Genomic DNA, 19,664 nt, shown 5'->3' on the forward strand with positions numbered 1-19,664 from the left:
TATATATATATATATATATATATATATATATATATATATATATATATATATATATATATATATATATTAGGGATGCACCGAAATGAAAATTTGTGGCCGAAGCCGAATAAAATTTAAACGCTTGGCCTATGGCCGAATACCGAATAATGAATGCAGTTTTTCATAATTTTTTTAATATTGCATAAATAGCCTGGAATAAATATTTGGACATGTTTTTCAATAAAGTACTTTTTTATTGAATATTGACATTTTTTTAATATTCCAGTAGCCTTTGCTTTTCAAACAAAGCACAAAGCGTTTCATTTATATTAGGCCTTCAAACAAAACATGCATTCCAAAAAAAAATAAAGTGCATTAAAGTGGATAAACCCACAACAAATGAATTATTGTCCTTTTGGCAAAAGTCTGCTTAGCCACAGTAGATATGCTAATAATGTAAACAGAAGGCTCAAGTAAATCTCAATTAAGTGTGTGCTTGTAACCTCATACACTTATACAGGTAGCCTACACAACAGGCTAATAATGTAAACAGAGGCCCCACTAAATCTCAATAAGTGTGTGCTTGTAACCTCATACACTTATACAGGTACACAACATATCCCAACGTCACTGCACGTTGGTTGATTGCATCACCGCGTCAAAAAATTGCGTCACACGCCACTATTCGGCCTTGTTTTAACTCATTCCACCGAAGGCCGAATGTGGCTTTTTTTGCCATATTCGGCCGAATACATTCGGTTACCGATTAATCGGTGCATCCCTAATATACATATATATATATATATATATATATATATATATATATATATATATAGAAGGCAGCACGGTAGAAGGGGGGATAGTGCATCCAGGGGCTCGAGATCTTTCTGTGTGGAGTTTGCATGTTATCCCTGTGAGCGTGTGGGTTCCATCCGGGTACTACAGTTTCCTCCCACTTCCAAAGACATGCACCTGGGGATAGGCCCCTCCCACCTCCAAAGACATGCACCTGGGGATAGGTTGATTGGCAACACTAAATGGTCCCTAGTGTGTGAATGTTGTCTGTCTATCTGTGTTGGCCCTGCGATGAGGTGGTGACTTGTCCAGGGTGTACCCCGCCTACCCCCCGCCACCCCCCAGCCGAATTGTTCTAACCCAGTGCGGCCCCCGAGCCAAAAAGTGTGGGGACCCCTGTTGTAAAGTGTCCTAAAAATAATCCGCTCCGGTCATTTCCGTAGATTCTACGTCACTGTACCAACACTTCTGCACTCTGACCGTATTATTAGAGCAGTCGTACTGGAAATACACAAAAATCGGAAAGAGATGTGCTGTTTGTCATTTACAATCCTTATGTAAGACAAGAACACGCTTTTTTAATGCATTCAAAATTGTAAACAAATATCTAACAATTGAATCAACAGGTGGAGGGTCCTCTCATTATACGCTCTAATAACAATATCAATGTAATCATTGTAGTATCGACTAGATACACTCCTGTACTTGGTATCATTACAGTGGATGTCAGGTGTAGATCCACGCATGGAGTTTGTTTATATTGTGACGTCGGTGAGCTATTGTATCCTCCTACAGTGTGTAGTGAAGCATCTTTAGCATGTTTATACTTGTAAGAAACATACTTTTTTTGTCAGGAATCAAACGGATTAGTGATTTAGAAGTAGCTAAAACTCTGCAAACTGCAGGTGGACTATCGTCGCTAGCTAGCTAGCTAGCTATGTCTTAAATCAGCTCCTCCTAAGGGGGGTTCCAGTGTTATAGCTTCACATTTATCTTTACTGTTAAAGCCATAATGTGTCAATTCTCATTTTTCTGTCTACACACTGTCTGCTGTAAGTACTCTGTGTGCGCGCGCTGCCGAACATGCTCCTCAGCTCATAAACCAGCAATGTCACCACATGATGACGACGGAGGGGAGGGTAGCCAGTACTTTTTAGAGGCGGTATAGTACCGAATATGATTGATTAATATAGCGGTACTATGCCAATACCGTTGTACCGTACAACCCTAATCAGCACCCATGGCAACTAAGAAACGCAAACCCAGGGGTGCTGAAAACAGAACTAAGAGAGTCAAACTAATATTAAACATGATCCGGGCAACAGATCAAGACAATTTTGGGCACAAGAACTATGAAATGTTCATATCGTTATTGACGAACCTTGCTAACATTAGCAATTTCCGCCCACAGGCTATTAGTCATTAGTGCCTAATTAATCTTCTCTCCAGGCTGCCAACCCTCTTCTTAGCGCCATATGTCGCACTAGCTCTTATCACATTCTCCTGACTCATTTTATTATTTCAAGTTTGCTTTTTACTTTTTGCCAAGTTAGCTTTTTTTTTTTTTTATCCATTATGTCAACACTTGTTGGTTGCTTATTTTCCCCGTTGTGCCGGTTTTATCTTGAAGGTGTTTTATATGATTTTGGTAAGCGGATTAGGACATTCCTGCCCGGCAATCTGTTTGCCTCCATCCATTTAACTCTTATCACAAATGGCGGAAATAATGCTTTTCCTCCTTTTTGGACCAATTTGGTTGCCCTGCTTGGCGTGAAAATAAACCTTTTCTGCTTTCTACCCTGTTAATGTGATAAAGTGCTTTTAAGAAAACTCATGATTAGCAGCATTTTTACAAGATTAAAAAGAAGTTGGTCCTGCTTTCTGCAAGTAGAACTTTGAAGCCTCCAGGCCACGATACCTGCACAGGGATCTAGACTATTCAAGGTTGTGTATTCTGCAATCTTAATGAGGCTTGTGGCATTTTAAGATCAGAAGACATCTGAGCAAACTTGGTTTTTATTCAGACTAATATTAATAAGGTTGTGCAAGATAAATTAATTTTTTTCCCCAGTGTTCAAGACACTGAGTTGTCTGCACTGCAAAAAGTGAAATCTAAGTACGATGAAATATCTGAAATAAGGCTGATATTTGCTTATTTTCTGTCTGATAAAATAATTCTTCCCACTAAGCAGATTTTATGTTGGAGTTTTACCTGTTTTAAGTGTTTTGGTTGTAAATGATCTCAGTAAGATATTACAGCTTGTTGCTGAGATGTGATGAGTTATATTGAGTAAAACATGCTTGAAAGTAGAACATCAAGTCTTGCAAAGTTGTGTCAACAACACTCACAAGTAGAATACTACTTTTTTAAAGTCATCATTTCCTACTTCAAAAATGGAAAAAAATATCCTGATGTCATTATGTCAAGATAATGGCACTAGTATTTACTTCATTAAAGACGGCGTGGCGCAGTGGAAGAGTGGCCGTGCGCAACCCGAGCATCCCTGGTTCAATCCCCACCTAGTACCAACCTCGTCACGACCGTTGTGTCCTGAGCAAGACGCTTCATCCTTGCTCCTGATGGGTGCTGGTTAGCGCCTTGCATGGCAGCTCTCCTCATCAGTGTGTGAATGTGTGTGTGAAAGTGGAAGTAGTGTCAAAGCGCTTTGAGTACCTTGAAGGTAGAAAAGCGCTATACAAGTACAACCCATTTATAATATTTTTGAATGAAATAAGTTTATTTCGGTTATATAATCCAGTGGTTCTCAGATGGGGGTACTTGAAGGTATGCCAAGGGGTACGTGAGATTTTTTTTCAAATATTCTAAAAATAGCAACAATTCAAAAATCCTTTATAAATATATTTATTGAATAATACATAAAGTGTGAAAAGAAATGAAACAATGCAATATTCAGTGTTGACAGCTAGATTTTTTCATGGACATGTTCCATAAATATTGATGTTAAAGATTTATTTTTTTGTGAAGAAATGTTTAGAAGTAAGTTGATGAATCCAGATGGATCTCTATTACAATCCCCAAAGAGGGCACTTTAAGTTGATGATTACTTCTATGTGGAGAAATATGCATTTACAATTGAATCACTTGTTTATTTTTCAACAAGTTTCTAGTTTTTTTATATCTTTTTTTCCAAATAGTTCAAGAAAGACCACTACAAATGAGCAATATTTTGCACTGTTATACAATTTAATAAATCAGAAACTGATGACATAGTGCTGTATTTTACTTCTTTATCTCTTTTTTTTCAACCAAAAATGTTTTGCTCTGATTAGGGGGTACTTGAATTAAAAAAAAAAAAGTACATAGCTGAAAACAGGTTGAGAACCACTGATATAATTAACCATTTTGTGTAATCAGTTCAACAGTACAGATGAGACATATTACCAATCGTACACACAAAAGAAAATAAAAATAATGACAGAAAAAGGAATAGGCTGAAGCCAAAGCTTATATTTGCCTATCTTATACCTTCACTGAAAATAAGATTGCCTGGAACATCAACGTTAAAAAAATCAATGGGATAAAAGTAATTATTACTATATTTGATCATTTTCTCAGCTACAATCGGGCGGAAGGCGGTGTACAACCTGGACAAGTCGCCATCTCATCGCAGGGCCAACACAGATAGACAGACAACATTCACACACTAGGGACCATTTAGTGTTAATGGCGCCAGCGACCCCAAAAGGGATTAAGCGGTAGAAAATGGATGGATGGATGGATCATTTTCAATTATTTCACCTTTCAAGGTTTTTTTCAACCTTAACCCAGGAGTACATGTCTTCAACTCAGCATTGAGCTTGTTCCACCATTTAGCTCCTAAAACTGAAATACATTTGTATGTTATATTCCTTCTTACTTTACCTACCGTATTTCCTTGAACTGCCGCCGGTATATAGTATGTGCCTGCCTAGAATTACTGCCGGGTCAAACTCCTTTCGCAAAATAATTAACGCATGCTTAGCATTACCGCCGGCTCAGGATTAATGCCGGGTCAAACTCCTTTCGCAAAATATTCTTATTAGCGCATGTCTAGAATTTGCGTCGGGTCAAACTCGGTTCGCCAAATAATTAGTATACGCCTAGAATTTCCGTCGGGTCAAACTCGTCACGTCACGAGTGACACTTCACCTGTCATCATTTTCAAAATGGAGGAGGCTGATTTCAATAATTTGAAATCGCATAAAGGGAAGAAGATTAAGAGCTATTCAGTAGGATTTAAGGTCCAAGCTATTGAATATGCTAAAAAGAACAGTAAGCAGCTATGTTTTATTAATATACCGTAGCTGCGTGTGTCAAATACGAGTCATTAAATGACACCCGCCTCCTGGTGGTAGAGGGCGCTAGTGATCCTTCTTGTGACTACTCGGCTGCAGAAGAAGTGACAACAAGCAGCGATCCTTTATTTTTTCCTCTCGCTTGCACTTTTAACATGGAGGATTACATATCTAAAATAAAACACTTTTCTAAACTGGACTTTTAATCGAAGCAGGAGGTAATAAAGGAAGATCTCCATCGAGACGGAGAGACTTTTAAAACTGAAGAAAGATAAGGAAGACTTCTATAAACAAGTTATCGATGCTTTTGATCAGAATGGACTTCATTTATAAGTAAAGGTAAGACCATAATAACATTTTTTTTTTTATAAATGTGCTTTTCATGATGGTATCCTTACATCACACTCAAATTTATAAGCGCAGGCCTAAATTTACCGCATGCCTTTGGTAAGTGCTGGAGTGAGAAGAGGTTTTAAAATAATTAGCGCATGCTTGCCTTTACCGCATGCCTTTGGTCAACACCGGAGTGAAAAGAGGTTTTAAATTAATTAGCGCCCTGGCGGCAATTCAAGGAAATACGGTATTTCAAAAATCAATATCCACGTAAATTATAGTTTTTTACTGTTAATTGAAAGAAGCTAAGAATACAAGCTGGAAGGCTGTTCTTCTTTACTGGAAATGTGATTTTCATTGTTTTTAATAACACATGAATATCTGAAATATTTAACACATTAGAACTTATAAATAATGGATTGGTATGTTCATAATAACACAACAAACACTTTTTTTCAACATGTTGAGCAAAAAGGTCTCCTTTTTTTTTCTACCAAGAAAAGTGTTAGTCGTGAGAATATACTTATTTTTAGTTTTTTGGAGGTTCATTGAGGTTAGCTAGTTTTACTTGTTTTGGAAAGTCTTGACGAGCCAAATTTTCTTGTTCTCTTGGCAGATAATTTTGCTTAGTTCAAATAAAATACCCCTCATTTTTGTATTTTTTTTCTTGTTTTTGAACACTGACTTTTTGCAGTGTATCGAAAAAACTTTGGACTGGCACCAGAAATGCTTAACCTTGTCGCCTCCTCAAAGTGATCTGATGAGGACAAATGAAATGTACAAAACATTTAGGAAGGAAAGTGAAACCCAGCGATCAACAGGAACTGGAACAAGAAACATGCAGGAAAAAATGGCTGACTAAGTACAGAGAGACAAACTACTAATCACTAAATGTTGTAAGACTATAAGAAGTAGGATTGTCCTGATACCAATATTTGGGTACCGCTACAAAAATGGATTTCGATACTTTTTTAAATAAAGGGGACCACAAAAAAATGTCATTATTGGCTTTATTTGAACAAAAAATCTTAGTGTACATGAAACATATGTTTATTATTGTCATTTAGTCCTTCAATAAAATGTTGAACGTACTAGACAACTTGTCTTTTAGTAGTAAGTAAACAAACAAAGACTCCTAATTAGTCTGCAGTAACATATTGTGTCATTTATACACCTATTATTTTATACACATTATGAGGGACAAACTGTAAACATTGATTATTGATCTACTTGTTAATTTACTGTTAATATTTGCTTATTTTCTCTTTTAACATGTTCTATCTACACTTCTGTCAAAATGTAATAATCACTTATTCTTCTCTTCTTTGATACTTTATATTAGTTTTGGATGATACCACACATTTAGGTATCGATGTGATACCAAGTAGTTACAGGATCATACATTGGTCATATTCAAAGTCCTCATGTGTCCAGGGACATATTTCCTGACTTTATAAACATGAATTTCCAAAAAAGAAAAAAAAGATTTTTTCACAGTAAAAAATATTAATGTGATCATAGTAGTATTGACTAGATACACTTTGATATCATTACAGGTGTAGATCCACCCGTGGCATTTGTTTACATTCAGGAGCCCTAGCTTGCCCTTAGCGGTGAGCTATTGTATCCTCCTAGGGTGCGTAGTGAAGCATGTTTAGCTATTCCCCGTCCTCCAGTGATAATAGTACTTGTAAGTAACTTACTTTATTTGTTACCATGGAGGCCAGGCTTAGTGATTTAGAAGTAGCAAAAACTCTGCCGACGGCGGATGGATGTTAGCCGCTAGTTAGCTAGCCATGTCTTAAAGCAGCTCTTCCTGAGGGTGTTTCAGTGTTCTAACTTCACCTTTATCTGGACTTTTTACACCAAAATTACAAATAACATTCTCCCTTTTCCGTCTACACAATGTGTCTTCTTGTGAGTACTGTGTGTGTGCGCTGCCGAACATGCTCCTCTGCTCGTAAAACCACTGTCAGTGTGTATATTGTACATATTATATAATGTTATAAAGGTGTCTGTTACTACATTATATATATATATATATATATACATATATATATATATATATATATATATATATATATATATATATATATATATATATATATATACTTGCAGTGTGTATATTGTACATATAAAGAGCGAGAAGTTTGTTCCAAAGCAAAGTGCGGTCAGTGGTTTGGTTTTGCGGCAACAGGCGTGAAACAAATGACTGCACGCTGCAACGCTTTTTTTAAAAGGTAGCAGCACAACAAACTTATTCCAGCATTTAACACACAAGCCTCCACCCCAGCGCGGGAAATGCAAATCTTTACAAACAAGATGGCATTAACTAACAAACTACGGCAAAACAATCACTATCCACTTAAGCCACTACACTGCAGAGTGTTGCAATATCTTAAAATGTGTTTTGTGCCAATTCCAACTTTGACCACAGCGGCAGTCGGTAGGGGAAATGGCGCTTTCCATTATTTTCGGCAGACTGCATTGCAATGAATAACCCCCCTCCTCCTCTCTTGCAAGATCCACCCAGGGATGAGTCCAAATCAGTCTCTTTCTTACTGTGAATCTTTTTCTCTTCAGGAGCCATGTCCACCACCACCACCTCTCTGCAACTGCCAAAGCAGGACGAGGAGGAGGAGGAGGAGGAGGAAGATGAGGAGCAAGGGGAGGAGTTTGTGTTTGACGACAGCGAAGGCGAGGAGACGCGCCAGGAGGGCGGCGAAGGGCTCTGCGGTGGTGGCGTCTTCGTGCAACCAGAGTCCACACCAGCGTCACAAGCTGTGCCAGACGTCACACAACAGGAAGGAGGTGCCCGCAAGGAAGTGTCCATTTCCACCCAAGGTGAGACATTCCATGCCAGGATAGTGACCCTGCACGGGAGGGTCGACCTGTCCAACAATGCAAGTCTTAACATAGACATGTCAAATATGCCATCCCTGCAGGCACAAGGCAAAGTTGATGATACGTACAAACCCCGTTTCCATATGAGTTGGGAAATGGTGTTAGATGTAAATATAAACAGAATACAATGATTTGCAAATCCTTTTCAAGCCATATTCAGTTGAATATGCTACAAAGACAACATATTTGATGTTCAAACTCATAAACTTTATTTTTTTCTGCAAATAATAATCAACTTAGAATTTCATGGCTGCAACACCTGCCAAAGTAGTTGGGAAAGGGCATGTTCACCGCTGTGTTACATCACCTTGTCTTTTAACAACACTCAATAAATGTTTGGGAACTGAGGAAACTAATTGTTGAAGCTTTGAAAGTGGAATTTTTTCCCATTCTTGTTTTATGTAGAGCTTCAGTCTTTCAACAGTCCGGGGTCTCTGCTGTCGTATTTTACGCTTCATAATGCCCTACACATTTTCCATGGGAGACAGGTCTGAACTTCTTGTGGGCCAGGAAAGTACCCGCACTCTTTTTTTTACGAAGACACGCTGTTGTAACACTTGTCTTGCTGAAATAAGCAGGGGCGTCCATGGTAACCTTGCTTGGATGACAACATATGTTGCTCCAAAACCTGTATGGACCATTCAGCATTAATGGTGCCTTCACAGATGTGTAAGTTACCCATGCTTTGGGCACTAATACACCCCCATACCATCACACATGCTGGCTTTAGAACTTTGTGCCTATAACAATCCGAATGGTTATTTTTCTCTTTGTTCTGGAGGACACCTCGTCCTCAGTTTCCAAATATAATTTGAAATGTGGACTCGTCAGACCACAGGACACTTTTCCACTTTGCATCAGTCCATCTTAGATGATCTCGGGCCCAGCCAAGCCGGCAACGTTTCAGGATATTGTTGATAAATGGGTTTGGCTTTGCATAGTAGAGTTTTAACTTGCACTTACAGAAGTAGCGACCAACTGTAGTTACTGACAGTGGTTTTATGAAATGTTCCTGAGCCCGTGTGGTGATATCCTTTACACACTGATGTCGGTTTTTGATGCAGTACCGCCTGAGGGCTCAAAAGTCCGTAATATCATCGCTTACGTGCAGTGATTTCTCCAGATTCTCTGAACCTTTTGATGATTTTACGGACAGTAGATGGTAAAATCCCTAAATTCCTTGCAATAATTCGTTGACAAATATTGTTCTAAAGCTGTTCGACAATTTGCTTATAAATTGGTGTACCTCACCCCATCCTTGTTTGTGAATTACTTAGCATTTCATGGAAGCTGTTTTTATGGCACCCACCTGTTCCCAATTAGCCTGCACACCTGTGGGATGTTCTAAATAAGTGTTTGATGAGCATTCCTCAACTTTATCAGTATTTATTGCCACCTTTCCCAACTTCTTTGTCACGTGTTGCTGGCATCAAACTCTAAAGTTAATGATTATTTGGCAAAAAAAAATGTTTATGAGTTTGAACATCAAATATGTTGTCTTTGTAGCATATTCAACTGAATATGGCTTGAAAAGGATTTGCAAATCATTGTATTCTGTTTATATTTACATCCAACACAATTTCCCAACTCATATGGAAACAGGGTTTGTACATGTCCTTTAAAACTGACTTGGAAACAACATTGAAAAATAGTTGTATTTGTAAACTGAGACAATGTTGGTTTCCAACGTTGGATCCACGTTGTTGGTTGAAATAATGACCAAGATCAAACGGTCAAATCAACATCACAACCTGACATTGAATGAACGTTGTCAAAAAGAATGTTGTTTCAACGTTTATATAATAGTTTATTGTTTTTATTTGAATAGTTTTGTCATCCTATTTTTAGTCAAATATTAGTAATACCTTGTCAGTTATAAGTGTTGTAATTATACAAGGCACTTATTTAATGATCATTTTTATAATTTAACTTGGGGCAGCACGGTGGGACTGAGGTTTGTGCATGTGCCTCACAATACGAAGGTCCTGAGTAGTCCTGTGTTCAATCCCGGGCTCGGGATCATTCTGTGTGGAGTTTGCATGTTCTCTCCGTGAATGCGTGGGTTTTACTCCGAATACTCCAGCTTCCTCCCACCTCCAAAGACATGCACCTGGGGATAGGCCCCTCCCACCTCTAAGGACATGCACCTGGGGATAGGCCCCTCCCACCCCTAAGGACATGCACCTGGGGATAGGTTGATTGGCATCACTAAATGGTCCCTAGTGTGTGAATGTTGTCTGTCTATCTGTGTTGGCCCTGTGATGAGGTGGCGACTTGTCCAGGATGTACGACGCCTTCCGCCCTATTGCAGCTGAGATAGGCTCCAGCGACCCCCTACAACACCAAACGGGACAAGCATAAATAAAAAATGTATGAAGTTTGTGATTAGTTACAAATCGTGGAATTTTGGGCGGCATTAAAGGAACAGTCTGGTGGGAACCTCTTATGTAATCAGGGTTGCAAGTGCAATTCCATCAGATGAGCAGTTTACACCCTGGGCTGGTGACAGCAGTTTGACCTGCTTGTGTCGTCAGAGGCAATAAAGCCATGGCAGGTAAACATGGAGACATCCTTGTCCTCCTTTTACAGCACATCTGACATCTATGTCTCATCTTGAATTATCACAATCTACTGTATTCTGCTCATGTATCAAACTCAGTTTAGCTGTACACCTTCACTGACAGGTGCATGACATCATAGGACACTTTCACTGACAGGTAGTTGACATCATAGGACACTTTCACTGACAGGTGCATGACATCATAGGACACGTTCACTGACAGGTGCATAACATCATAGGACACTTTCACTGACAGGTGCATGACATCATAGGACACCTTCACTGACAGGTGCATGACATCATAGGACACTTTCACTGACAGGTGCATGACATCATAGGACACTTTCACTGTCAGTGGCATGACATCATAGGACACTTTCACTGACAGGTGCATGACATCATAGGACACTTTCACTGACAGGTGCATGACATCATAGGACACCTTCACTGACAGGTGCATGACATCATAGGACACTTTCACTGACAGGTGCATGACATCATAGTACACGTTCACTGACTGGGGCATGACATCATAGGACACTTTCACTGACAGGTGCATGACATCATAGGACACTTTCACTGACAGGTGCATGACATCATAGTACACGTTCACTGACTGGGGCATGACATCATAGTACACGTTCACTGACTGGGGCATGACATCATAGGACACTTTCACTGATAGGTGCATGACATCATAGGACACTTTCACTGACAGGTGCATGACATCATAGGACACTTTCACTGACAGGTGCATGACATCATAGGACACTTTCACTGACAGGTGCATGACATCATAGGACACTTTCACTGACAGGGGCATGACATCATAGGACACTTTCACTGATAGGTGCATGACATCATAGGACACTTTCACTGACAGGTGCATGACATCATAGGACACTTTCACTGACAGGTGCATGACATCATAGTACACGTTCACTGACTGGGGCATGACATCATAGAACACTTTCCCTGACAGGGGCATGACATCATAGGACACTTTCACTGACAGGTGCATGACATCATAGGACACTTTCACTGACAGGGGCATGACATCATAGGACACGTTCACTGACAGGTGCATGACATCATAGGACACTTTCACTGACAGGTGCATGACATCATAGGACACGTTCACTGACAGGAGCATGACATCATAGGACACTTTCACTGACAGGTGCATGACATCATAGGACACTTTCACTGACAGGAGCATGACATCATACGACACTTTCACTGACAGGTGCATGACATCATAGGACACTTTCACTGACAGGTGCATGACATCATAGGACACTTTCACTGACAGGGGCATGACATCATAGGACACGTTCACTGACAGGTGCATGACATCATAGGACACTTTCACTGACAGGTGCATGACATCATAGGACACGTTCACTGACAGGAGCATGACATCATAGGACACTTTCACTGACAGGTGCATGACATCATAGGACACTTTCACTGACAGGAGCATGACATCATAGGACACTTTCACTGACAGGTGCATGACATCATAGGACACTTTCACTGACAGGTGCATGACATCATAGGACACTTTCACTGACAGGTGCATGACATCATAGGACACTTTCACTGACAGGTGCATGACATCATAGGACACTTTCACTGACAGGGGCATGACATCATAGTACACTTTCACTGACAGGAGCATGACATCATAGGACACTTTCACTGACAGGTGCATGACATCATAGGACACTTTCACTGACATGTGCATGACATCATAGGACACTTTCACTGACAGGTGCATGATATCATAGGACACTTTCACTGACAGGTGCATGACATCATAGGACACTTTCACTGACAGGGGCATGACATCATAGGACACTTTCACTGACAGGTGCATGACATCATAGGACACTTTCACTGACAGGTGCATGACATCATAGGACACTTTCACTGACAGGTGCATGACATCATAGGACACTTTCACTGACAGGGGCATGACATCATAGGACACTTTCACTGACAGGTGCATGACATCATAGGACACTTTCACTGACAGGGGCATGACATCATAGGACACTTTCACTGACAGGTGCATGACATCATAGGACACTTTCACTGACAGGTGCATGACATCATAGGACACTTTCACTGACAGGTGCATGACATCATAGGACACTTTCACTGAGAGGTGCATGACATCATAGTACACCTTCACTGACGGGCATGACATCATAGGACACTTTCACTGACAGGTGCATGACATCATAGGACACTTTCACTGACAGGGGCATGACATCATAGGACACTTTCACTGACAGGTGCATGACATCATAGGACACTTTCACTGACAGGTGCATGACATCATAGGACACTTTCACTGACAGGTGCATGACATCATAGGACACTTTCACTGACAGGTGCATGACATCATAGGACACTTTCACTGACAGGTGCATGACATCATAGGACACTTTCACTGACAGGTGCATGACATCATAGGACACTTTCACTGACAGGGGCATGACATCATAGGACACTTTCACTGACAGGTGCATGTCATCATAGGACACTTTCACTGACAGGGGCATGACATCAAAGGACACTTTCACTGACAGGTGCATGACATCAAAGGACACTTTCACTGACAGGTGCATGACATCATAGGACACTTTCACTGACAGGTGCATGACATCATAGGACACTTTCACTGACAGGTGCATGACATCATAGGACACTTTCACTGACAGGTGCATGACATCATAGGACACTTTCACTGACAGGTGCATGACATCATAGGACACTTTCACTGACAGGTGCATGACATCATAGGACACTTTCACTGACAGGTGCATGACATCATAGGACACTTTCACTGACAGGGGCATGACATCATAGGACACTTTCACTGACAGGTGCATGTCATCATAGGACACTTTCACTGACAGGTGCATGACATCAAAGGACACTTTCACTGACAGGTGCATGACATCAAAGGACACTTTCACTGACAGGTGCATGACATCATAGGACACTTTCACTGACAGGTGCATGACATCATAGGACACTTTCACTGACAGGTGCATGACATCATAGGACACTTTCACTGACAGGTGCATGACATCATAGGACACTTTCACTGACAGGTGCATGACATCATAGGACAGCAGTCCATTCCTCCTCCATACAGTATGTATTCTTGCCTTGCACTGCAATTATTTTGGATACAATGTGCTTCCCGTTAAGGTTTGAGGGGGTCTGGGACACATGACTTGGATTTGCATGGCTTGTTATGAAAAGCAAGGTGCAGCTGTGTTCAATTAAGGGCCCATTTGCAAAATATTGTGGAAGCCATGATGTCACTCTTTCAGAAAGCCTTTCTCTTTCTAAATATTTTTGTCTTTGTCTCACTGTTGCTGTTTGCCTCTTTTCCACAGATGTTCCAGTGGGAGAGTCAGCCAGCGGCGGGTGAGTTGAAAACAGCGCCAGCAGAACATTACTAAGCAGGAGTCCGTCATCCACACCAGCGGTGTCCAAACTTTTTAACTTTTAAAGTGTGGCACCTTACTGATTGACAGTCTGAAAGCAGCATGTCTTCCTTCACTCCTTATTTTGTAATTTTTATGTACACATATAAACATCTCTAATCCAATCGCAATCACAATTTTCTGAGAGAAAAAACGCAAATGCTTTATTTTCTAGACTAGAGAGCACATTCGAGAAGAAAATTTTTTTTTCTCGATATATTAGCCGCACCAGACTTTAAATCACAGATATATACTTTGTGAAATGAGTTATTTACACAGAAATATTTTGTAAATGTTTATTTACATACCTTAATTGTTTCCAAACGGTGTCTGCAACACGGCAGTAAAACGGGTGATCAAACAAAACAGAAGTCATGGTCATGGAGCCACTAGCTGCGCAAGCTAGCTCTCCAATCAGCTAAACGGAGTCAATAACTCCACGGTGACGTTTTGGTGAATTTACTGAGGAATTTGTGAAAGTGAAACCATACAAAAAGAATGCCATTGCAAGTTAATACGTTTGTACTACGAACAAAGACACTAGTCAACGTGTTAGGATATTAGCTAATGCTAACGACGCTAGCTCGATAACTGTATGACAGCAGGTACAAATATGCATGAAAACACTCCTACAGACACCACACATGGGACGGTCTAGTGCATGGGGGTCAAACTCTGGCCCCCGTGTATTTTTATTTGGCCCTTGAGGCAATATCAAATTAACATTAGAGCTGGCCCGCCGGTATTATACAGCGGCGGTGTCGCTGTACCACCGCATTCACCGCTAATACTCATACTCGCTAATCACCCCCGATTTTCCAAGGAGATTCCCAAATTTCAGTGCCCCTCATGAAAATCACAGGGGGCAACCATTCTCCCAAATTTCTCCCGATCCCCACCTGGACAACAATATTGGGGGCATGCCTTAAAGGCACTGCCTCAAGTGTCCTCTAAAACCTTTCGTCACGTCCGATTTTCCTACGTAGAAACAGCGTGCCGGCCTAGTCACATGATATATGTGGCTTTTACACACACACACGCTAATGCAATGCAAGCTTGGTCAACAGCCATACAGGTCACACTGAGGGTGGCTGTATAAACAACTTTAAGACTGTTACAAATATGCGCCACACTGTGAACCAACACTAAACGGGAATGACAAGCAAATTTCGGGAGAACATCCGCACTGTAACACAACATAAACACAACAGAACAAACGCACAGAATCCCTTGCAGCACTACCTCTTCCTGGACGCTACAATATAAAAATGTATTATTAGCCTGTGGGGAAGGTTTATTTTGATATTCACCTGAGAAGGCTGCAAATAGAAAAGAGGCATTCAATTTCTATTTAAATTTGATTTGATATGCCCTGGTCTAGTGTTTAAGAATTGTTTTAGTTGTATTGTAAAACTTACAAAGGTGGCTTGCAGTGATAAATGAAGAATCCATACGAGTAGATACGCTATGGACGGCTAGAAGACTGAACGGCACTCTGGTTGAATAAAAAAACGAATAAAAGGCTCTGCCACTAAGTGGAAGGACACTGTCGCACCTGCAGTGAGCAAACTCACCCAAAAGGTGGCGCCATGGGACCAACAATAAAACTCAGTGTCTTTACTTGTTTTTTAAAAATACAATTATTTGTATTGTGGCCGCCAGCAAAGAACAATCCATAAATTAGGTTACGTTTTTTCTCAGAATCGTGCAGCCCTAACGTGTTTGTGAATGTGAGGTCTTGACGATGATGATGATGATGATGATGATGATGATGATGGGCCCCATGCTGGCCTTGTAGGAAGTGTGCCGAGACACCTTTACTCTCCTACATGTCGTGGACTTTCCTGTGCTGGGAAAGACTTGTGCCAGGTCTGAGTCTTTTCATGTTTCAGCACATTATAGTTGTGGAGCCGCTAGTTTTCATATTTAACCAGAAAACTTTGTATAAGATTTAGAAATGAATATTTGAAGGACAGTGTGTTATTAAAAGTCCACCAGGGACATGACACACACACACTTTTTGTGTTGGTCAAGTTGTGTGTTTTCTCCAGTCGTGGGGCATTGTGCTCGTAGAGTTTTGCACTCATTACTCACAGAAACTTTGTAAGCTTGGAGTAGCAGTGTAGACTCAAGTTGACTCCCTACGCTTATTTGTAGACATGTCCGATAATGGCTTTCTTGCTGATATCTGATATTATCCAACTCTTAATTACTGATTCTGATATCAACGGATAGCAATATATACAGTGGTGGAATGAACACATCATTATGCCTAATTGTGTTGTGATGCATTAAACAATGTATCAAGGTTTTCCAAAATAAATCAACTTAAGTCATGGAAAAAAATGCCAACATGGCACTGCCATATTTATTATTGAAGTCACAAAGTGCATTATTTCTTTTAACATGCCTCAAAACAGCAGCTTGGAATTTGGGACATGCGCTGAAGAGTTTGAGGTGGGCGGGGTTGGGGGCGGGGTTAGTTAGTAGCAGGGGTGCATATTGTATCGTCCTGGAAGAGTTAGTGCTGCAAGGGGTTCTTGGTATTTGTTCTGTTGTGTTTATGTTGTGTTACAGTGCGGATGTTCTCCCGAAATGTGTTTGTCATTATTGTTTGGTGTGGGTTCACAGTCTGGCGCATATTTGTAACAGTGTTGGCGTTGTTTATACAGCCACCCTCAGTGTGACCTGTATGGCTGTTGACCAAGTATGCGTTGCATTCACTTGTGTGTGTGAATAGCCGTAGATATTATGTGACTGGGCCGGCACGCCCCCAATATTGTTGTTTAGGTGGAAATCGGGAGAAATTCGTGATAATTGTTGCCCCGGGAGATTTTCAGGAGGGGCACTGAAATTTGTGAGTCTCCCGGGAAAATTGGGAGGGGTGGCAAGTATGACTGGGAGACGCAACTGGACTTCTCCCCAGGTCCATGTACCTGTCCGTACAGCAGCGTTTTAAAAAGTTATACATTTTACTTCTTTAAACCAATACCGATAATTTCCGATATTACATTTTAAAGCATTCATCGTCCGATAATATCAGCAGTCTGATATTATCGGACATCTCTACTTATACGTGTTTAATTGTATGCATTAAACCATATCCAATTGTATTTACAATCCGCAAAGTATGTGAAAACACAGTCTACACATCCCAAAATGCCACAAATTCAGTCAGACATTTCGGAGGTTGACTTCACTTTGACCATATTATTAGATCAGTCATACTGAAAATACATAAATGTATTGTAATGTAAGAGATGTGCTGTTTATCATTCACAATCCTTACATAAGACAAGAACACGTATGCTTAGCTTTTTTAATGCATTCAAAATCATAAATAAATATCTAACTATTGAGTAAACAGAGGGTGCGCTATTGCACTAATTACATTCTCTCTAAAAAAGCGCCAACGACACTCTATTTACATGTCCTGACCTGAAAATCAACCAAATATGAGTGATATTGTTATTATAAGCGCTAACGCAGACGTACTATTTTAGTGGTGCACTGATAACAGTGAGCTAATGCTAGCTTATGCTGCTCCGGCTGATTCTACGTGGTCTGAAACTTGCTAAAAATAAATTCTAAATCATAGACAAATGTGGCTATGGACCAACATGGCTGGTCCACTATCACATCCCCGAGATGGCGAAAAAGAACACAGACGCTAGCTGCAACAACTTTATTATAGCCCTTTGTGAGGCTTGTGATTGAATTTTCATCCAAACGGAATTATGTGAGCATCCCGTCAGTCAACATCCCAGCGAGAGTGGAAATTGTACAGTGAGTGTTTGTTTTATTTTGGTTTATTATGGTTAGTTGTATGTTTAGCACCTAGCAATGCTGCTAATGCTTTAGTGTCACAATGAAGCTACATCCGTTTAGCACTCGGCTTCCAAAACTTATTGCTCATCCTCTTTGTGTTCGGGCTCAAAAATATAAGGTCCGTCATCATATTTTTTTCAAAGTAATCGTTGTTGGCTTTCACATAGTCTGCTTGATTAGCATTGTTGTTGATGGGGAAGAGATCCAAATGGCTCGGAAATCTCTGTGAGATTGATACTATTTTGATCATATCTGCTTATTTGCAAATTTAGTAAGTCTGTAGGTGTCATAAATCAGATAAATATGATAATAGCTTAAATAGACAGGCAACCTGTTTTTTCCACTCTACTGCCACTGTAAAGTTAATAGATAAAAGCACATAAGTGATTATTTTTGTTTATTTTTGTTCCTGTTTTTCTGCACTAGCACGTTAGGCACATTTTGTACTACCTGAAGTAAATTAGTTAATTGTAAAGCGCTGACTGCAGCATTATGTCAACGTTCAATATACGGCCGTGTGTGTGTGTGTGTGTGTGTGTGTGTGTGTGTGTGTGTTATAGAGTCACCAAAAGGTCCTATTTCTCATCATGCAGGAATAATTTCTGCTGAGTCCACATTTCCTCTTAGCTGCAGTCAATAGTCTGTGCCTAAAAGGAGGATCTATCAATAGAACTTCTAGATGGGAGGTGTTGAGAGTGTCAGCACATCTAACACATCTGTCAGCACTTTTTAAAAAATACTACTTTTGCTATTGTTATGGGATATGTTTGTTTTTTCTCCAGTGACAGCTTGGCGGCTCATTACAGTTTTCGAGCCGCAAGGAGGCGCTTTTCCCCCCTATTCTTTTTTTTTTTTAAACTTGAAGCCGACATTGACTTTTGTCTCCTCTTCCAGCCGGAGATGGATAGTTTTCATCAGCCGCACAAAAGGCAACCATGACGACAGAGCATACACGCCCCACTTGAAATTCTCTCTTTACTCCGGCAGTTTATTCCGTCCTGTTTTTGCCGGACTTTTTACCTTTTTTGCCGCCTTGCAGAACATCACACTCCTTCAAAAGAAACTCATTTCAGGCACATTTATTTTTCATAGCTGTTTTCTGCAAGCCCTCCCCCATCACGTCAGCTGGACGTGCCGTGAAAGCAAAAATAACAGTATGTTAAAGCACAACGGGGAACTTATTCTAGTAGTTCACATCATTTCAGCACTATAGCAGAATACACTGATGATATACCTAAAGAGAGCGTGCAGGGGTAAAAGTCATCATATTACTAACATACTGCAGGTAATATGCTGTGATAATCGTTGACAAATGAATCAAAAGTCTATAAAATATCTAATAACATAGTTGAGGTCTCTGTGGTTTATCTGTTATACAATGCTCAAGAATATACACAATTGCCAAAAGTATTTGGCCACCTGCCTTGACTCACATATGAAGTTGAAATGCCATCCCATTCCTA

The 19,664-nt window shown here is 40.3% G+C and overlaps 1 protein-coding gene across 4 annotated transcripts in view; it reads left to right on the plus strand.

The window, feature by feature from the left end:
- arhgef10la (Rho guanine nucleotide exchange factor (GEF) 10-like a) overlaps positions 1-19,664 on the plus strand; it is a 254,732-nt gene that overhangs the window by 17,809 nt on the left and 217,259 nt on the right. For all 4 annotated transcript variants that reach the window (XM_061892200.1, XM_061892202.1, XM_061892203.1 and 1 more), the window contains exons 2-3: positions 7,987-8,247; positions 14,284-14,314. In XM_061892200.1, the coding sequence (XP_061748184.1) occupies positions 7,992-8,247; positions 14,284-14,314 (287 nt within the window). In that variant the 5' untranslated portion in view covers positions 7,987-7,991. The remainder of the gene's footprint in view (positions 1-7,986; positions 8,248-14,283; positions 14,315-19,664) is intronic.

Source organism: Nerophis ophidion, linkage group LG02 (assembly GCF_033978795.1).
Source record: "Nerophis ophidion isolate RoL-2023_Sa linkage group LG02, RoL_Noph_v1.0, whole genome shotgun sequence".
NCBI classification, from domain to species: Eukaryota; Metazoa; Chordata; class Actinopteri; order Syngnathiformes; family Syngnathidae; genus Nerophis; species Nerophis ophidion.